Source organism: Oncorhynchus masou, chromosome 31 (genome assembly GCF_036934945.1).
Source record: "Oncorhynchus masou masou isolate Uvic2021 chromosome 31, UVic_Omas_1.1, whole genome shotgun sequence".
NCBI lineage: Eukaryota > Metazoa > Chordata > Actinopteri > Salmoniformes > Salmonidae > Oncorhynchus > Oncorhynchus masou.
This window is the reverse complement of record NC_088242.1, coordinates 20,443,093-20,462,581: the sequence shown is the minus strand read 5'-3', so window position 1 is coordinate 20,462,581 and position 19,489 is coordinate 20,443,093. Positions and strand designations below refer to the sequence as shown.

Genomic DNA, 19,489 nt, shown 5'->3' with positions numbered 1-19,489 from the left:
GAAGACAAGACGCTAGAATCACCCAACCCTTTAGTGGTTGATTTGTATCTCCTCAGACTGTCTGCTAAAATGGCTGTAGATCCTGTGTCAAGTGTCCCTCAGCTATGACTGAGCAATCTGTACCATGGTGTAATGTTTGGTCTCAGTGTCAGTGTTCCAGGGTCAGAGACGTTGCTCCAAGATGGCATAGCAGTTAAGACGTCTTTTGTCCTCGTCTTGTCCCATATATATATATATATATATGAGTTTATGGGAAAAATATATATATGCATACCTTTTTAATATATATATTTTTTTTAATTTTCCCCATAAACTCATCTTCAAATCACTCTCCTGCAACCTGCCTCACCAATTTATATTTAAATATATATATATATATATTTTTACCTCAAATCTGTAATCCTCCATAGAAGCTAATCAGAAGCTAATCCAGAAGCTAGCCTGAAGCTAATCAGAAGCTAGTTAGCTTCTTTACTGGCTAATCGTTAGTATTCAGCTAACTACGGTCTGTGGTCTTCAGCTATCCTTTAGCTCCAATCTATCGGCAGTTTTCTACGGCGCGTCTCGGACCGGAACATACCAGACCTATTTTTCTCTCCATGTCCCCGGATTTCAACCGCTAACTCTGGACATTTATACCTGGATCTCGCAGCTAGCTAGCTGATATCCGCGTGACTATTGTCTTTCGTCGATTCCGGAGCAAACATCAATTATTACGGAGCTAGCCAGCTGAGGAGTTCCATCAGTCACTCCTGTGCTACAATCACCTATCCGGACCCGTTTTACTGCCAACGCGGAGCCCCACCGTGCCTTTACACCTGGACTACCGACGTTATCTACCCGAGGGAGTTATCCGGCTGGCTCCTTCGTCGCGACGTTACCTGAACGCCGATCTGCGATCCTCTAACCCAGGGGTGTCAAAGTCAAATGGACGGAGGGCCAAATAAAAAATTTAGCTACAAGCCGAGGGCCGGACTGTTCGAATGTTCATTGAAAATTTTTTAAATGACGCATATAGTCTAGTGAACCTAATTGAACCTACTGAAAACCTAACAAATATATTCCAATATGATCAGATAAATAAAGCAATATTTTCTTATGGCTCTGTCAGTAATCTTTAATTTTCAACAGACACAAAAGACAAATTTCCTTTATATAAAAATCCCCATAACATGAACATTAAATGAAAGAAACCGGTATTCAAGGCACCATCAGTAGCCTATATTTTCTATTTTAGCAAAAGTGGGCTAAATTTACTTCAAAGAAAAAAACAATAATAGCAATTTTCTATCATCCACTCAACTGAAATATTTTTAAAATATAATTGGATTGAAATACAATAAAATAAAGTGCAAAAATCTATTAATCAAAAACAACACTTTGTTTAAGGAGAAGTAACATGCAGTGAAAACAAATATTAAACTTTAACTTTTAAACTTGAACTGAGTAAAAACTCTAAATATGTGATTGCACAGTAATGTTCACTTGTTTGAGGTTGAGGGTGATACTTGGTGGTGTCCCATCTTTTCCACAAGTTCATCAATGTTCGGGGTAAGGCTCTGAGCTGAGGAAATCCTCAGAATTGAGTGGAGGTGTTCAGCAGTAAGTCGACTTCTGTGTGATGTTTTGTTCAGGTTCATCAAAGAAAAAAGTTGTTCACACAGGTATGTGCTGCCAAACATAGACAACGTTTGAGCAGCCTGGATGCGCAGCTGGGGCATTGTGTCGGGGAGGAAACGGGCGAACTCCGCAGCACCCACTGCCGCATATTTTGCCCTCAGTGCATCATTGCATTGGAGGTCAATCAACTCCATTTGGAGGTTTGGTGGTGAGCTTTCCACGTCAACAGCAAATGGGTTACCGAGCAGTTCCAACCTGCTTTTTGTGCTTCAAAGTCAGCAAATCGGCGTCGAAAGTCAGCGGCAAGCATACCTATTTTATCAGCCAACTGTGCGCTCGGGAACGCACTGGTAGAGAGCTTCTCTTTCATGGTCTGGCAGCTGGGAAAGTGGCTCAAATTTTCTTTCCGCATCTGCGTCTCCCACAGAGTCAGTTTGGTTTTAAATGCCTTCACTGTACTGTACATATCAGAGATGACATGATCCCGACCCTGCAGCTGCAAGTTCATTGCATTCAGATGACTCGTAATGTCACACAGAAAAGCCATTTCACACAGAAACATTTCGTCTCGGAGTTGTGTTGTGTCTTTCCCTTTGCTGTCCAAGAACAGACAAATCTCCTCACGAAGCTCGAAACATCTTTGAAGCACCTTTCCCTGGCTTAGCCATCGCACCTCTGTGTGATAAGGCAAATCACCATGCTCCGTTTCTAACTCCGTCAGAAATGCCTTGAACTGGCGGTGATTCAAACCTTTGGCTCTGATAAAGTTAACTGTGCGCGTGATGATGCTCATTACATGCTCCATTTTCAAGGCTTTACCGCACAACGCTTCCTGGTGTATGATACAATGATAAGCTGTCAGCTCACCTGTCGCGTTTTCCTCTTGCATCTTTTCCCGTATCTTCGCCACCAGTCCGCTCCTGTGTCCACACATCGCAGGTGCTCCGTCGGTTGTCAAACCCACGAGTTTTTCCCAAGGCAGCTCCATCTCATTTACACATCTTGACACCTCTTCATACAAATCATGCCCCGTAGTTGTGCCATGCATAGGACGTAAAGCCAAAAACTCCTCTGTCACGCTTAGGCTGGAGTCCACTCCGCGGATGAAAATTGACAACTGGGCAATGTCAGAAATGTCGGTGCTCTCATCCACAGCCAAGGAATATGCAATGAAATCTTTTCCCTTTTTCACAAGCTGCTCTTTTAGATTGATGGACAACTGGTCTACTCTCTCGGCAATGGTGTTTCTGCTCAGACTCACATTTAAAAAGAGTTGCCTTTTTTCTGGGCAAACTTCGTCACAAACTTTAATCATGCAGTTTTTGATGAAATCCCCTCCGTAAATGGCCGGGCTGATTTAGCGATCTCTTCTGCCAAAATAAAACTGGCCTTGACAGCAGCCTGGCCTTGTGATTTGGCTTTTTTGAACAGAGCCTGTCGAGATTTGAGGCCTCGTTTTAATTCCTCTGCCTTTTGTAGCCTTTGTTCCATGTCCATATTCTGGTTTTTGTCCGCGTGTTTCGTTTCATAATGTCGTCTCAGATTATACTCTTTCAGTACCGCCACACTTTCTCCACACAGAAGACACACAGGTTTTCCAGCTACCTCCGTGAACATATACTCCGACTCCCACCTTGTTTGAAACCCCGGTTCTCAGTGTCCACCTTCCGTTTTGCCATTTTTGATGGGTATCTGAAAGTTAATTTTACTGTGATGCTGACGACTGCTGTGCCAATAAATATTGAAATGAAGCAGCCTACTGCTCGGTGCGTCACCGTTGCATTGTGGGAAATGTAGTATTGGTGCGTGTAAAAGATCTGCGGGCTGCCGGCTTGCTGCGGTCTGCGGGCCGGTTCTAATAATAAATCAAGATCATCCCAGGGGCCGTAAAAAACCTTCTCGCGGGCCGGATGTGGCCCGCGGGCCTTGACTCTGACATATGTGCTCTAACCGTTAGCTGTCTTATCGGCTGCTTTCTGAATAGACCTATCGGACAATTATTCTTTTTTTATTTTTTGGGGGGCCTCTATAACTACATCTGTTTTTTCCTCTACCACACGGAACCCCACTAATCCTACCGACAAAAACGCACGAGGTGGCTAATAACAGACCTCCATCCTATGCTAGCTTGCTACCAATGGCCCGGCTAGCTGTCTAAATCGCCGTGACCCCAACCAACTTCACTACTCACTGGACCCTTTTGATTATTCAACTAAGCATGCCTCTCCTTAATGTCAATATGCCTTGTCCATTGCTGTTCTGGTTAGTGTTTATTGGCTTATTTCACTGTAGAGCCTCTAGTCCTGCTCACTATACCCTATCCAACCTATTAGTTCCACCACCCACACATGCAATAACATCTGGTTTCAATGATGTTTCTAGTGACAATATCTCTCATCACTCAATACCTAGGTTTACCTCCACTGTATTCACATCCTACCATACCCCGTGATATGCAGCTGTTCAGGGAAGCTAGAAACCATTATACACAGGCAGTTAGAAAAGCCAAGGCTAGATTTTTCAAGCAGAAATTTGTTTCCTGCAACACTAACTCAAAAAAGTTCTGGAACACTGTAAAGTCCATGGAGAATAAGAACACCTCCTCCCAGCTTCCCACTGCACTGAAGATAGGAAACACTGTCACCACTGATAAATCCACCATAATTGAGAATTTCAATCAGTATTTTTCTACGGCTGGACATGCAGGGTAGCCCTAGTGGTTAGAGTGTTGGACTAGTAACCGGAAGGTTGCAAGTTCAAACCCCCGAGCTGACAAGGTACAAATCTGGCGTTCTGCCCCTGAACAGGCAGTTAACCCACTGTTCCTAGGCCGTCATTGAAAATAAGAATTTGTTCTTAACTGACTTGCCTAGTTAAATAAAGGTGAAATTAAAAAAATAAAAATTCCACCTGGCTACTCCTACCCCGGTCAACAGCTCTGCACCCCCCACATCAACTCGCCCAAGCCTTCCCCATTTCTCCTTCTCCCAAATCCAGTCAGCTAATGTTCTGAAAGAGCTGCAAAATCCGGACCCCTACAAATCAGCCGGGCTAGACAATCTGGACCCTTTCTTTCTAAAATTATCTGCTGAAATTGTTGCCACCCCTATTACTAGCCTGTTCAACCTCTTTCGTGTTGTCTGAGATTCCCAAAGATTGGAAAGCAGCTGCGGTCATCCCCCTCTTCAAAGGGGGGGGACACTCTTGACCCAAACTGCTACAGACCTATATCTATCCTACCCTGCCTTTCTAAGGTCTTCGAAAGCCAGGTCAACAAACAGATTACCGACCATTTCGAATCTCCCCATGCCTTCCCTGCTATGCAATCTGGTTTCAGAGCTGGTCATGGGTGCACCTCAGCCACGCTCAAGGTCCTAAATGATATCTTAACCGCCATCAATAAGAAACATTACTGTGCAGCCGTATTCATTGATCTGGCCAAGGCTTTCGACTCTGTCAATCACCACATCCTCATCGGCAGACTCGACAGCCTTGGTTTCTCAAATGATTGCCTCGCCTGGTTCACCAACTACTTCTCTGATAGAGCTCAGTGTGTCAAATCGGAGGGCCTGTTGTCCGTACCTCTGGCAGTCTCTATGGGGGTACCACAGGGTTCAATTCTTGGACCGACTCTCTTCTCTGTATACATCAATGATGTCGCTCTGCTGCTGGTGAGTCTCTGATCCACCTCTACGCAGACGACACCATTCTGTATACTTCTGGCCCTTTGGACACTGTGTTAACAACCCTCCAGGCAAGCTTCAGTGCCATACAACTCTCCTTCCGTGGCCTCCAATTGCTCTTAAATACAAATAAAACTAAATGCATGCTCTTCAACCGATCGCTACCTGCACCTACCCGCCTGTCCAACATCACTACTCTGGACGGCTCTGACTTAGAATACGTGGACAACTACAAATACCTTGGTGTCTGGTTAGACTGTAAACTCTCCTTCCAGACCCACATCAAACATCTCCAATCCAAAGTTAAATCTAGAATTGGCTTCCTATTTTGCAACAAAGCATCCTTCACTCATGCTGCCAAACATACCCTTTTAAAACTGACCATCCTACCAATCCTCGACTTCGGAGATGTCATTTACAAAATAGCCTCTAATACCCTACTCAACAAATTGGATGCAGTCTATCACAGTGCAATCCGTTTTGTCACCAAAGCCCCATATACTACTATTGCGACCTGTACGCTCTCGTTGGCTGGCCATCGCTTCATACTCGTCGCCAAACCCACTGGCTCCACGTCATCTACAAGACCCTGCTAGGAAAAATCCCCCCTTATCTCAGCTCACTGGTCACCCTAGCATCACCCACCAGTAGCACGCGCTCCAGCAGGTATATCTCTCTGGTCACCCCCAAAATCATCAAAGAATCAATTCTTTCTTTGGCCGCCTCTCCTTCCAGTTCTCTGCTGCCAATGACTAAAACGAACAACAAAACCTCTGAAACTGGAAACACTTATCTCCCTCACTAGCTTTAAGCACCAACTGTCAGAGCAGCTCACAGATTACTGCATCTGTACATAGCCCACCTATAATTTAGCCCAAACAACTACCTCTTTCCCTAATGTATTTATTTTATTTATTTTGCTCCTTTGCACCCCATTATTTTTATTTCTACTTTGCACATTCTTCCACTGAAAATCTACCATTCCAGTGTTTTACTTGCTATATTGTATTTACTTTGCCAACATGGCCTTTTTTTGCCTTTACCTCCCTTCTCACCTCATTTGCTCGCATCGTATATAGACTTGTTTATACTGTATTATTGACTGTATGTTTGTTTTACTCCATGTGTAACTGTTGTTATATGTGTCGAACTGCTTTGCTTTTGCCAGGTCGCAATTGTAAATGAGAACTTGTTCTCGACTTGCCTACCTGGTTAAATAAAGGTGAAATAAAATACATAAAAATAAATCTCAAACCATGTGTGTTCAAAAGAACATCACACTCTCCAAATATTGGGCCAAGTTTGTTTCTTCCATGTCCAATGTTAAATTGTGAAAAGTAAAGCTGTAGCCTTTCACATTGCTTCTGTTGGTGTGATTTTTGTTTCACAATTTTGAATGTCGTGTGTCTCTATGGTGACTGACTGTGTCCCTCTCTGCAGGGTGGCAACAATGCAGGACACACGGTGGTGGTGGACTCTGTGGAGTATGACTTCCATCTTCTACCCAGCGGGATTATCAACCCCAAGGTCACTGCTTTCATTGGTGGGTAGAAAACAGCCGCTGAACCGCGGAATGAACAGGAAAGATGATTTCACAATAAGGATGGAGCTGTGAAGTAACCCTCATGGTCTACTACTACGTCAGTTATAATCTCTAGTCTTTAAAGAACAAATAAATGTTTGTTTATATCTCCTGTGCAGTTTTCATACACACTTTTGTATGCAAGCAGCCAATATTAATTACTTTTCCCGTCTAAATCTAGTCAATCTGTGTTATTATATTCTAATAGCTCCAGCTTTGCCTGATGCCACACAAGTGATTGACTTGACTGGGAGCCAACTCGCAGGCTAACGCAGTAGAGTGCTATAGATCACATTTTATCTGCAGTAACTTCATTTTGCTAATGGTCTTGAGGTCTAGCATATTTTGGCAACACAACAAATATGTCCTCTGGCTCTTAACCCACAGCTCGTCAGCAGTTCAACATATAGAATGTTAAGTGGATCAATCCTTTTCGTCTAGTTGAGCTCCACAGTCAGGCTTTCAGAGCCCAAACAAGTGTTCGGGACCCTTCAGAATCCTGAGCACTGTTTGCCATGAGAAAAAGTCATCTTGAATAAGGCTGATTGTGCAGAACAGGTTATGGCCCTCTCCACACTAGTTTAATTTCTGGCCTTGATGTTGATTGGTCGCTGCTCAGTGGAACAGCAGACCTGTTTCTCTGGAGTACTTAGCTCTTTATAGCCCACAACACTTGAGATCAAATTCAATTTGTGTTTTTCACTGCTCTTTCCTTATTGCTTACTGATGCATAAGTTTCTCCATATCTTCCATGTTGTCTGTGTCGGTCTATCCCACAGGTAATGGGGTAGTGATCCACCTGCCTGGCCTCTTCGAGGAGGCTGAGAAGAATGTGTGCAAAGGCAAAAGTGAGTACAAAGGAGCTATCCTCTTTTAATAGTTTAAGTCCCTTTTTACTCCCATGCCTAGAAGATTGCCATGTTGCTTAATGGTGACATCAAATGTTTTTTCTACCGTGTGTGTTCAGGTCTGGAGGGCTGGGACAAGAGGCTGATCATTTCAGACAGAGCACACATTGGTAAGCCCTGCCTCATCGGGCCTCTTTATACAAAAAGGGCATTTAAATCCACAACTTCAGCCCAACTATAGTCTCTTTACTGTATAAACCCAGCAAAAAAAGAAACGTCCATTTTTCAGGACCCTGTCTTTCAAAGATAATTTGTAAAAATCTAAGTAACTTCACAGATCTTCCATGTAAAAGGTTTAACACTGTTTCCCATGCTTGATCAATGAACCATGAACAGTTAATGAACATGCTCCTGTGGAACGGTTGTTAAGACACTAACATCTTACAGACGGTATACAATTAAGGTCACAGTTATGAAAACTTAGGACACTGGAGAGGCATTTCTACTGACTCTGAAAAACACAAAAAGAAAGATGCCAGTGTCCATGCTCATCTGCATGAACGTGTCTTAGGCATGCTGCAAGGAGCCATGAGAACTGCAGATGTGGCCAAGGCAATAAATTGCAATGTCCGTACTGTGAGACGCCTAAGACGGCGCTACAGGGAGACTTGTTATGTTCATACAAATATTTACTCATGTTAAGTTTGCTGAAAATAAACGCAGATGACAGTGAGGGGACGTTTCTATAGTTTATAAGGCTGTAGGACTGGAGACAGATGTGCAATGCTCATGTTTGGCTGTTAAAGGGAATAATGAGTCTGCTTAATTTCTATCATCAATGTTTTTCTTTTTATCATGACTCCATTAGTGTTTTGAGTATCAACAGTTGGTCTCTTAGCTAGTGAATGCCAGTGTCAGTGTAAAGCTGGTGCCCAGAAGAGTTCCTCATAAACAAGCAAATAAAAGTGCTGCATGGCTTTCATGGGGAACATGTTTCTTTTATATGGGGGTTGGGGGATGAAAGTGGCCAATTAATTATCTTAGCTATTTTGGGGCCCTTTTGTATTTTGTGCATATATTAGGACTTATTTGACCTAAGATGCACTCCGAAGGCCTGTTTTTATATCGGTGAACTGGCTTTGTTTTCCAGGATAAGTCATGTTCGCTCTGAATGTTAAATAGCACTTTTTTTTGTAAAATCAGAATGACTACGTTAGGCTACGTTATTCTGTCTTCTCCTTCCACTAGCGTGTACTCGGCCCATTTTGCTATCTGAATAGGTGTGGAGGGGGAAAATTCAATTTTACTCACAGAAATTAGGCAAACTGCCTTAGCTGTGAATTGATTGTTGCGTTGTTATTGGTCCTTAGTATGTACAGATTTCTTTACCCTTTGAGTGGCGAACTCTGCTCCACTAGACCTGTTGTGCCTTGAGTCATTTTGTCTCCCTGCTCATTGTCAAAGAAGTGCCAAATGGTTAAGTCAACGCAGCGAGATGCCAAAAAAGGACACTTCTTATAAACAGAGATTGCGTAGTAGTGCCTTTGCAAGGCCGCTTTAGGGACTAGTGTGAGAAAGAGGGGCCATTTCTGACTGGATGAGAGACTACTGTTCACTTCCCTTCATGGATTAAAAAGGAAAGTATTGGTCTAAGTTTGTTGGTTCTCCAACTCCTTCTCATCCAAGCTTATACAAATCCAATGCTTTTAAATGTGTTGGGAGGAGTCAACTGCACAAGGGCACACTTCCGGGAGAAAGGGGAGATAATTGGGGCGCTAGGGTTTTAGTAAGGAGCAGAAAAGGGGGTGAGGTGACCGGATTGTGAGTTTGCCCTTCTCTACCTCCCACAGTTTTTGATTTCCACCAAGCGGTCGACGGTGTGCAAGAGCAGCAGAGACAAGAGCAAGCAGGCAAGAAGTAAGAACCCTACCTACCACCTGTCATTCTCCTGGATTAGAGAGTATGGCTCAGTAATGGTTTGGCTTGCAGCAGTGCTGAAAAGCAGGATTTCCCTCTCCTATGGGCGAATGTGTAGTATATTAGCCCTTCTAAACGTCTAGTCATAGATGAAACAACCTCAACTGACTCCAGCTTGAAGCAGAGCTGAAAAACAAGATTCCCCTGTCCTATGGCAGATACCAAGTAAAAACATGTTTAGCTTAGTAAGTGTAGCATAAGTACTGAAACAACCTCAACTGACTGCGAAATCTCCACAGAGATGTCAAATATTAAATATCACTTTTTTCTCTCTCTGCGCCATTGTTGTCCATTGTTGTGGAGCTGTTTTCAGTATTTTAAACGTTTTGCCTTGAGTGCTGCCTGAAGGAAATGTGATGATGATGTGCTTGTACTGTAGTCTGGTGTTAATTCAATGGTAAACCTTCATGATCTCCCATATAGTGATACATCATTGTATTACTCATGTTTGGAAATAGTTTCTTTCCTGTTCTATCTGATAATGTCATCTGGAGGAAGCAAACAAATCCTACACTGTAGCTGTTAGAGGTTACTGTTACCAGTTAGTAATGTAGCTATTGCAGGTTACTGTTACCAGTTAGTCATGTAATGGAGATGCCCAATCTAGTTCTGAGAAGAGGGTGGTAAGCACAGGCTTAGGCTCAGGACATCGCTCTGATATGCTGGGCATTTTTAAGCTTTTGTTGGGCATCAAAATAAGCCCACTGCCCTGATAGAATTCTTGTGTAAAACAATCTGCAGCGTTGGAACATGTTCAACAGCTAGTTATTGTGCCCGTTTCTCTCCCATGGGTAGTAAAAAGGGCAAGTCATTCATTATATCACAAGTTGTGGAATTTCAACACCTTAAGGCATTACAACTTCACTCTTACCTCTGAGAGAGGCAGATAACCGAGTTAAAACATGCTTGGATTACATCTGTAGTTTGAGCGTGACTTGTCTCATGGTGGACCTGTCCTGCGTTCTTTTAGTATCTTTACTGAAGGGGTTAGTACTCATGATACTCAGTTCCAGAAGACCACTTATTTCCCACTAAGTCTTTTCCCACATGAAGTCATCCCCTACCTTACATCAGACCAGGGACCTGACGTCACCAGATATCCCCTCGCAGCACCATGTGACTGTGATGCTCTCCAACCCTTATTGCAGCAACATTGTTTCAGTCAGCAGCAGGTGACGTTCCAGCCCCATTAAAAGTCCCCTGGCCTAGCTACTTCCCTACAACTGTCACATGTCTGACCCTACACACACTGGCTGAAGGACAGTCAGTGACTCAGTATTGTTAATGATTTACTTTGTTACTTCGTATTCCTCACGCAGCCTCGGAACAACGAAAAAGGGGATTGGACCGGTGTACTCAGCCAAAGCAGCCCGTAGCGGCCTCCGAATATGTGATCTCATGTCTGACTTCACGCAGTTCTCTGAAAGGTGAGAGTGTGGCCTTGTCCGCATATGGCCAATAATGACTATCCTTTTATTGAGTACAACTATCTCCAGTTAGGTTAAAATTTAACTGTGACGTCTATTTTTTGTAGATTTAAAGTCTTAGCCTCGCAGTATCAGTCTATGTATCCAACCCTGGTGATTGACATCGATGGGGAGTTGTCGAAGTTGAGGGTGAGCTTCAGGTCCTCCATATCAGCTGAATAAAGTTATCATCACTGGTTTAACAAAGGGGTTATGTCCTACATGTCAGTGTGATTCTTGGGTCAAGTGTTTGCGTGGTGTGCTCTTGTCCAGGATTACGTGGAGAAGGTAAAGCCTATGGTGAGAGACGGGGTCTTTTACATGTACGGGGCCTTACATGGACCTCCCAAAAATATCCTGGTGGAAGGAGCCAACGCCGCCCTCTTGGATATTGACTTCGGTGAGTATCCCCCATTGACACAATGACAATGTCAATTAACCCCTGTCACTGTGTAAATGGCCAATTAACCCCTTTTGAATTAAACAAGCTAATTTCTACTGGTGAGTTAATTCCACTGAAAGAGTGTTATCAGAGCTGTCAGAGGATTGGAACAACATGTTCACTGAGCCGAACACCAGAGAGCACTCCTACACCATGCGTGACTCTGAGAAATGCTGGCTGCTTTGTCATTGTCACTTTCCCTCATTTGTTCAGTCATAAAGCACTCTAGAGATCACACACACAACTTAATGAGAGGGTTGCTATGTACTGAAGGTCACCATGTTCTTTTTCATTGATACAATGGTAGTATATCAAAGTGGGGGGTGTCGTATGACTGTGCTAACGCTATTTGCATAAAGGAGAATGGTTTTTGCACCTGTGCAGACATGTATGGGAGGGGTGAAATTCTCCCTCCCTTACTCTGACCTGAAAGGCCCATTAGTGTGGACTGGAAAGTCCACCTCTGTTTAACCACACAGAGACCCGACAGATTGTTTGCATGGCATGTTAAGACTGAATCATTTAGTTTCCTTTACTCTTTTTACAAGCTGTGTTAATACAGTCATTGTGATATGATAATCCTCTGTTGTACACATTTGTTGTCATCTGTTTCATCTGAGGAAGACCGAGGAGGAAATAAGATGTTTATCGTTTTGGTATGTTGTGTTTTTTTTCCAGGGACATACCCTTTCGTGACCTCGTCTAACTGCACAGTGGGCGGGGTGTGTACGGGGCTAGGCATGCCGCCCCAGAACGTGGGTGAGGTGTATGGTGTGGTCAAGGCCTACACCACCCGGGTTGGCATCGGAGCCTTTCCCTCAGAGCAGTTCAATGTAAGAATGTCAGCCTGTCTTTCTAACTTGAGGGAAGCCATGCCTTCTTGCCTTTGAAAGCTACGGGCTAGAGTCAAATTGGTTCACATGGTGCAAATTCTTTCCTGCTCTCTGTTTCCAGTGTGAGTAGAGGAATGTAGACTAGTGTTAATGTTGGGGGAATGGCATAGCTGCTGATTGAGTCATCAGTGTTCTGAATTCCAGTGAGTGTTCTGTGAACACTACAGGCTCAGGCATGTGGGTATTGAAACAACAAATGGTTTTGGGAAGGATAGTCGCTAAACCATTCCCTCTGATAGCGCTTGTGAAATAATCCCAGCAAAACCAAAATAACCAATTCCTCAACCTGAACAGGACAGAATGGACACATTTCAAGCTTCACATGTCCATGTTTTACTTTGTCAGGGTCTTAAAGTGAATCTGAGCCTTAAGGGTCTGCCTGTTTTCTTCTCCAAGGACATTGGGGAGCTCCTGCAGACAAGGGGGAAAGAAGTGGGTGTAACCACGGGACGTAAAAGGAGATGTGGTTGGCTGGACCTGGTTCTCATCAAATATGCCCACATGATCAACGGCTTCACTGCGTGAGTCCCCACACCCCCTTCAACTCTGTACTGTCAATCACCACACCTCCCGCTTTTTACTTACTGTCTCAATATAAGTATGTGGACACCTGCTTGTCGAATATCTTATTCTAAAATCATGTGCATTATGATTTTGGTCCCCCCTTCACTGTTATAACAGCCTCCACTCTTCTGGGAAGGTTTTCCACTAGATGGAGGAACATTGCTGCTGGGACTTGCTTCCATTCAGCCACAAGGTCATTAGTGAGGTTGGGTGTCAGTCGGCGTTCCAATTCATCCCAAAGGTGTTCGATGGGGTTGAGGTCAGAGCCAGTCAGGCCAGTCAAGTTCGTGATTCATCACTCCAGAGAACACGTTTCCACTCCTCTAGATTCCAATGGTGGTGAGCTTTACACCACTCCAGCTGACGTATGGGGATCTTAGGCTTGTGATCGACTGCTTGGCCATGGAAACCCATTTCATAAAGCTCCTGACGAATAGTTATTGTGCTCACGTTGCTTCCAGAGTCCGTTTTTAACTCTGTAGTGAGTGTTGCAACTGAGGACAGACAATTTTTACACGCTTCAGAGCTCAGTGGTCCGGTTCTGAGCTTGTGTGGCCTACCACTTCATGGCAACTCTGTCACTCCTCAATGTTGCCACTTCACAATAACAGCACTTACAGATAACCTGGTGCAGGGCATCAATTTGACAAACTGACTTGTCGTAAAGGTGTCATACTATGAAGGTGCCACGTAAGTCACTGAGCTCTTCAGTAAGGCCATTCTACTGCCAATGTTTGTCCATGGAGATTTTATATACCCGTCAGTAATGGGTGTGGTTGAAATAGCCGAACCAACTCATTTTAAGCAGTGTCCACATACCATGTAGTATACTTGAATAGACTTCAGCTTTGTACACATTCTCTATTTGGGTGTTGGTGAACATGCCTGTTAAACTCCCAATGTTCTGTTCTCCTCCCATTCAGCTTAGCTCTCACCAAACTAGACATCTTGGATGTGCTCCCTGAGATCAAAGTTGGTGTGTCGTACTCTGTGAACGGTGAAAATATACCTAATTTTCCAGGTAGGCTGCTCATCAAAACAGCAACCAATTGGCAGCAGCTAATGGGGATCCTCAATAAATACAATAACAATGATGCTTCTGTACTTGTTAATGAGAATAAAGTGAACTGAATAAGGGAGCTATGCTATATTTTTAATTGCAGTATTCCAAGTCTGTTGTCTTAAGTTTATGGTCAGCCAATGGCCTGACGTTGTGCCCAACTCTCCCCAGCCAACCAGGAAGTCTTACAGAGCGTTGAGGTTCAGTATGACACCCTGCCAGGTTGGAACAGTGACACCTCCACCGCCAGAACATTTGATGAGCTGCCAGAGAACGCCCAGAAATATGTCCGCTACATTGAGGAGCACCTCGGTGTGCCCGGTAAGAACCCCCCTCTCCTAAACACCTGGAAATGTCAGGTTGATTCAGATGGGGTGAAAATACATTGTAGTGGTCACAGGTGTGGACCATATTTGGGGACATTTTGTTGTTTTATTGGTAAAGCTATTCAATGAGTACTTTTCACCCACAGTGAAATGGATTGGCGTAGGCAAGTCTCGGGAGTCCATGATCCAGATCTTCTAAGGTCTTCTCCACACTGTAGCCACCACCAAACCAGACCCTCAGTCCCCCCTCTCTTCCGATGGTTACCTGGTTCCAGTGGCCTGGGAAACTGGTCCTATGCTACATGCCACTCCTCTCGGTCCCCAACTCACTCCCACACCACAGACACCAACCTGGGAGCTGCTCCTGGGGATGATCTTATCATCCTATCCATGATCCCGCTCTCTCCTTATTCCTTCTGTCTCTGAAGACCTGTGTGGGACTCTTCAAAATGGCCTCCTCAGGCGTTAACAGGGAAGTACACTTCAGTTGCTTGCCAGCCTACGCCTGTTACTCCCCATGTTTGGTTTGTCAGAAAGCCCTCAGAGCCGCCTCTGGCCTTTCTTTATGGATCTGTTATCCTGACATCCTTGCACACACACACCACACCACACACACACACACACACACACCACACACACTCAAATCCATTTTCTGTGCCTGTTCTGTGATGAAAACCGTTTGTGTAAATGTGTTCTTATGCCCAGCATGGGCCAAGGAGCCCGTGGCCATGAAACGACCCACACGAGCAACTTAAGATACAAAGATTCTGTATGGACAACTGTCAATGTCTCTGTATACAATTGTAATAATGGCAGGAAATGTCGAATATGTTGCTACTGTTATAATGACCTTGTTCCACGCAACATAGTTGCCATTACTAGAGATACAATCTTAAATGGGCATTTTAGAGGCTTCACAATCAAACAACCTCTTAGTAATTTCCCCAGCTGACTAGAAATTAGTTTTTATTTCAATGCAGTAGAAAGCTGTGTTACTACTGGACATTAAAAAAGGGGTCAGTTAACATTTTGATAGGTGATCTTCTATCAAACTCCACATTGAAATGACGCAAGAATGTATTTCAATGCTATTCTAAGTTTAAACTCCAACGCAAACACATGATGTTGATATGCTAAACTCTAGTCTCAGGACTTCTACACAATCACAACAGTGTATATATTTTACTTCTATTTTAATGATTTTAGGACTAGGTATGATGGATTATTTTCTGCAACTGCTGGATGTGTGGGTTTTCTGCAGATGTAGCGTATTAGACAGCAGATCGCTTCCTGACTCGGTAACAACTATATAGAACTTTTGCTTTTATAAACTGGAGCTGTTTAAGTGAAATGGAATTGAATCATGGGTTTTCCCATCACTGATATACAATCTAAATATTTCAAATTAAGATTTTTAAAGACATGAAAGGACCTCTTCTGTTTATGTACTCGATCCATACATTAACACCGGAGTTATGGGATGTCTTTAAATGCTGCTTATCCTTGTTTCCATAGATTATCCAATGACCTGCCCATAGGCCACACAATGTGGTGAACATTTTCTGCTTTACATATAGCAGCAACTAATCAGTTGAGATACTTACCCTGTCAGTAGTGTCAACACCCACCTGAAACTCCCCATACAAGGTGAAGGCATTCTGTCTGCTAATCCTAAACTATATGCCTCCGGACACCCACCCCTATGACATGTTTTTTCAGGACTAACTGTGCCTTGGGCTCCCGTTCAAGACTTTCATGTTTTATTTACCATAAATCTTAACCTGGGACCTTGGGAATGGCCCGTAACTAAGCATTTCACTGTTGGTCTACTACACCTGTTCACTATACCCGCAATAACATCTGCTAAAGGTGTGTGTGTGTGTGACCAATAAGATTTTATTTGATGTGATAATTACACATTTTGATTTGGGTTTGGATACCTCTAAAATGTATATTTCTACCTTGAGGCTCATCTGTAAGTGAGTGGATAGGTGAAAAGATGGTTAGACCATTGCTTTCACTTATGTTACAGTGATGTCCTCAAGGAAAGAAGCGTATATTTAAATGGTCAAACGGTCCTGCTCTTCAAGGCAGCTTGGTATTTTGCTTTCTCTATCCCACCACATCAGCTCAACATGTTGGAAGAATGTTTGGCTCCTATGCTCAACATTGGCTCCCATTCAAACACAAAAATGTTGTCTGTTAATTCGGCTTTGATGAGCAACATGTAAAATTAGTTCACAAGCTTAAGCTTTAGCCAAAAACAAGCATGTAGGGTGCAAAATGAGTTTTTGATGTGAATAGTCCTTAACTGGCTCGTTAAGGTGAGACAAAGGCAGGATATCTTTAAATGAAGAGGGAAATGTATACAGTATATCCTGATCTTGGCGATAAATCAATGTTAATAGTTTGCTTTACTGTTTATCCCTTCCCAGTACTGCCTTCCAAAGTTACTCATCTCAGTAAAGTAACCATAGGGTTTAAACTGGTTCCAGCATTTTAATCAGTGGGTCATGTTTAAAAGAGAACCATTTAATTGGCATGATGACTACTAGGCTTTAAATCTAACTCCAATTTTTGAATATTTTTTTCATTTGAACACACAGGTAAACGCATATTTGCACACATGTTGGTTTTCTCCGTTTTGAGAATATTTACCTACTTTCAGTTCTGCGTTGTATCGCTGCTGTATTAAGTCTGTGTGTAGCACTTCAGTACCATTATCTTGGTTTTGTTGTAGCTTGTTGCATATGCTTTTGGAGATGGTGGTGCTGGCTGGGGAGTTGTGCATGTTTATCAAATGTAATTTGTACAGTACTGGTCTGACTCTTAGTAATAATAAAATAAAGTAATATCAATGACAAACTGCCAATACAAATCTAGAACAAGATTCAAACTAATAAAAACATTGTAAATGTCAGTTTTATATATCTATATCAAATTCATCCGCGTATTTCTTTGAGGGAAATATTGTCTTAACGGTTGCTGCATAATCCATCACAATCGCCTGTGTACCTCATTACATGTCCACCAGGGGGAGACATTTACCTTGGAATAGTATTTCATTTGTTAAATTGCAATACGCACTGCTCGCTGAGAATAACGGATAGTGCGAACTACAATGATTAATATAAAACTCTCAATGAGGATTAATAATGCCTATAAGATAGACAGTACCAACTCCTTCCTCAAGTATTTTATTCAATTTCATTGTCTTCTAGTTATCAGTAGTGGTCACTCTAATTTTACTACATCTAAATAAAAGCCGTTATTCCAGTCATGGTGGGAGATGGAGGGTGAAACCTCAACCAGGGATAGGACATGGATAAGAACAGCTGATCATTGCCCATACAAACAGGTATGTATCACCTTCATAAAACAAGCAGCTCGAGCTACGACACAACACAGAGCATTGGTGTCAAGTTTAGGCCAGCCAGCCTTCAGCTCATCTCCATTGTGTGACAAGTCACGGATAGACCATATCACACAGCAGGCTGTTCCTTTAAACCGGAAAGCGAAGCAAGTTTACGGTTTACACTAGGAACAAAACGAAAGGTAACGGTAAACGAAACAGGGAGGGTTCCACCTGAATTTGTCTAATAGAAACTTGTTTTAAGTTGCAAAACTATTTCCATTTGCTGTAAGCTTTCTGTTGCATAAGGTTTTGCAACCAAGTCTGACTAATGAATACATCCCAGGGCACTCTACTCTGTTTGCCCTTCATATTTGAATCCTTGAGTAAGGCCTCTGTTTGCCAGCCACCACTGTATTATACTAGAGGGTTAAGCAGATCCTACAGACATCCAAATTAGTGCTGCGGGAACCAAGACAGTTTGTTTGCCTTTCACCTGTGGCCTAGACCCAAAGAATGCTATAGAGGCCTGGGGATGTGCAGTTACACCACCAAATAAAACCTGTGTTTAGCTTAAGGTCTTATGGTCACTCGCTCTGCAGTTTGGACAGAATTTACAGTTTATGGCTTCATCTAAATGTCTAAGCGTTCCTCACAGCCATAATACAGTATGTGTATTGCATTGCTTAATTGTACGTTCTCTATGGTCACTATCCACAACCTAGATTATACAGGTCCTACTTGAAAGTGGTTTGAGGTTACGAGGTTCACACTTCGCACTGCATCCGTTCTCGCCACATCCCATTGACAGAAAAAAGCACACGCCCAAAAGCATGCCCCCCCCCTGTTTAGAATACACACAAAGGGGTCTCTCGCTCTCTCTCTCTCTCTGACCTGATGGTCTGGTCAGTATAAGTGCTAGGGTCACGAATGAGCCATCACCAGGCAGTGGGCGAATGGGCCATCTTCCCGATCCAAGTGTGGTAGGCCTGTGGCCTGGGCCAAACAGGCCAGGCCAGGTGGCCCATAACGGTCTCATTAGAGCAGATGTGAGGCTGTGGCCGTCTGCTGTGCTGCTGTGGTTGTCTCTGCCCTCCCCTTCCTCTGCTGCTTCTATTGGCCTGAGAAGCCCAGCAGCTGTTTACTGCGGGGCAGCCTAGGCCAACGCCTGCCTGATCCCTGACCCTCACCCCCTAATGGGGGTAGGGAGGCAGCAGATGGGGGTGGGTCGGAGGAGGGGTGGGCCTGCCTTGGGTAGAGTGAGGCTGGGTGGAAAGGGGGAATTCATGAGGGAGTAGTAGTGGTGGCTGTTGCTCTGACTGGGTTGAAAGGGTTTGAGTTGATTGGACGTATGATGGGGGAGTAGGGGTTTGGGGGGGGGGGGGGTTGTTCAACGCAGCCAGGGTCTCTGACAGTCAACACAAGGGCAAAAGGCCTGGGGGTGAAAAAGCCTTCTTGTTGAGTTTGAGTGACTGGAAGCGTCCATTAGTCATTGCACATGTGTATCTATTTGTTTTCTGTGGATGATAATGAGACTTTCTACCAATCACCATTACATGTCTACAGCAGGGGTTGTTGTGCACAGTAGCTTTGAAATCCTGCCTGATACAATCTCTCCTGTCAATATATACTATGTCAATGGTTTTATTTGATGGTAAATAAAACAAACTGTACAA

The 19,489-nt window shown here is 43.6% G+C and overlaps 1 protein-coding gene across 1 annotated transcript in view; it reads left to right on the top strand.

Moving 5' to 3' along the window:
- adss2 (adenylosuccinate synthase 2) overlaps positions 1–17,395 on the top strand; it is a 30,158-nt gene extending 12,763 nt beyond the window's left edge. The window contains exons 2-13 of the mRNA XM_064950295.1: positions 6,744–6,846; positions 7,665–7,733; positions 7,853–7,903; positions 9,584–9,650; positions 11,030–11,137; positions 11,245–11,326; positions 11,450–11,576; positions 12,297–12,451; positions 12,908–13,032; positions 13,999–14,096; positions 14,307–14,456; positions 14,608–17,395. Of these exons, the coding sequence (XP_064806367.1) occupies positions 6,744–6,846; positions 7,665–7,733; positions 7,853–7,903; positions 9,584–9,650; positions 11,030–11,137; positions 11,245–11,326; positions 11,450–11,576; positions 12,297–12,451; positions 12,908–13,032; positions 13,999–14,096; positions 14,307–14,456; positions 14,608–14,660 (1,188 nt within the window). The 3' untranslated portion in view covers positions 14,661–17,395. The remainder of the gene's footprint in view (positions 1–6,743; positions 6,847–7,664; positions 7,734–7,852; positions 7,904–9,583; positions 9,651–11,029; positions 11,138–11,244; positions 11,327–11,449; positions 11,577–12,296; positions 12,452–12,907; positions 13,033–13,998; positions 14,097–14,306; positions 14,457–14,607) is intronic.
- The last annotated feature ends 2,094 nt before the right edge of the window (positions 17,396–19,489 follow it).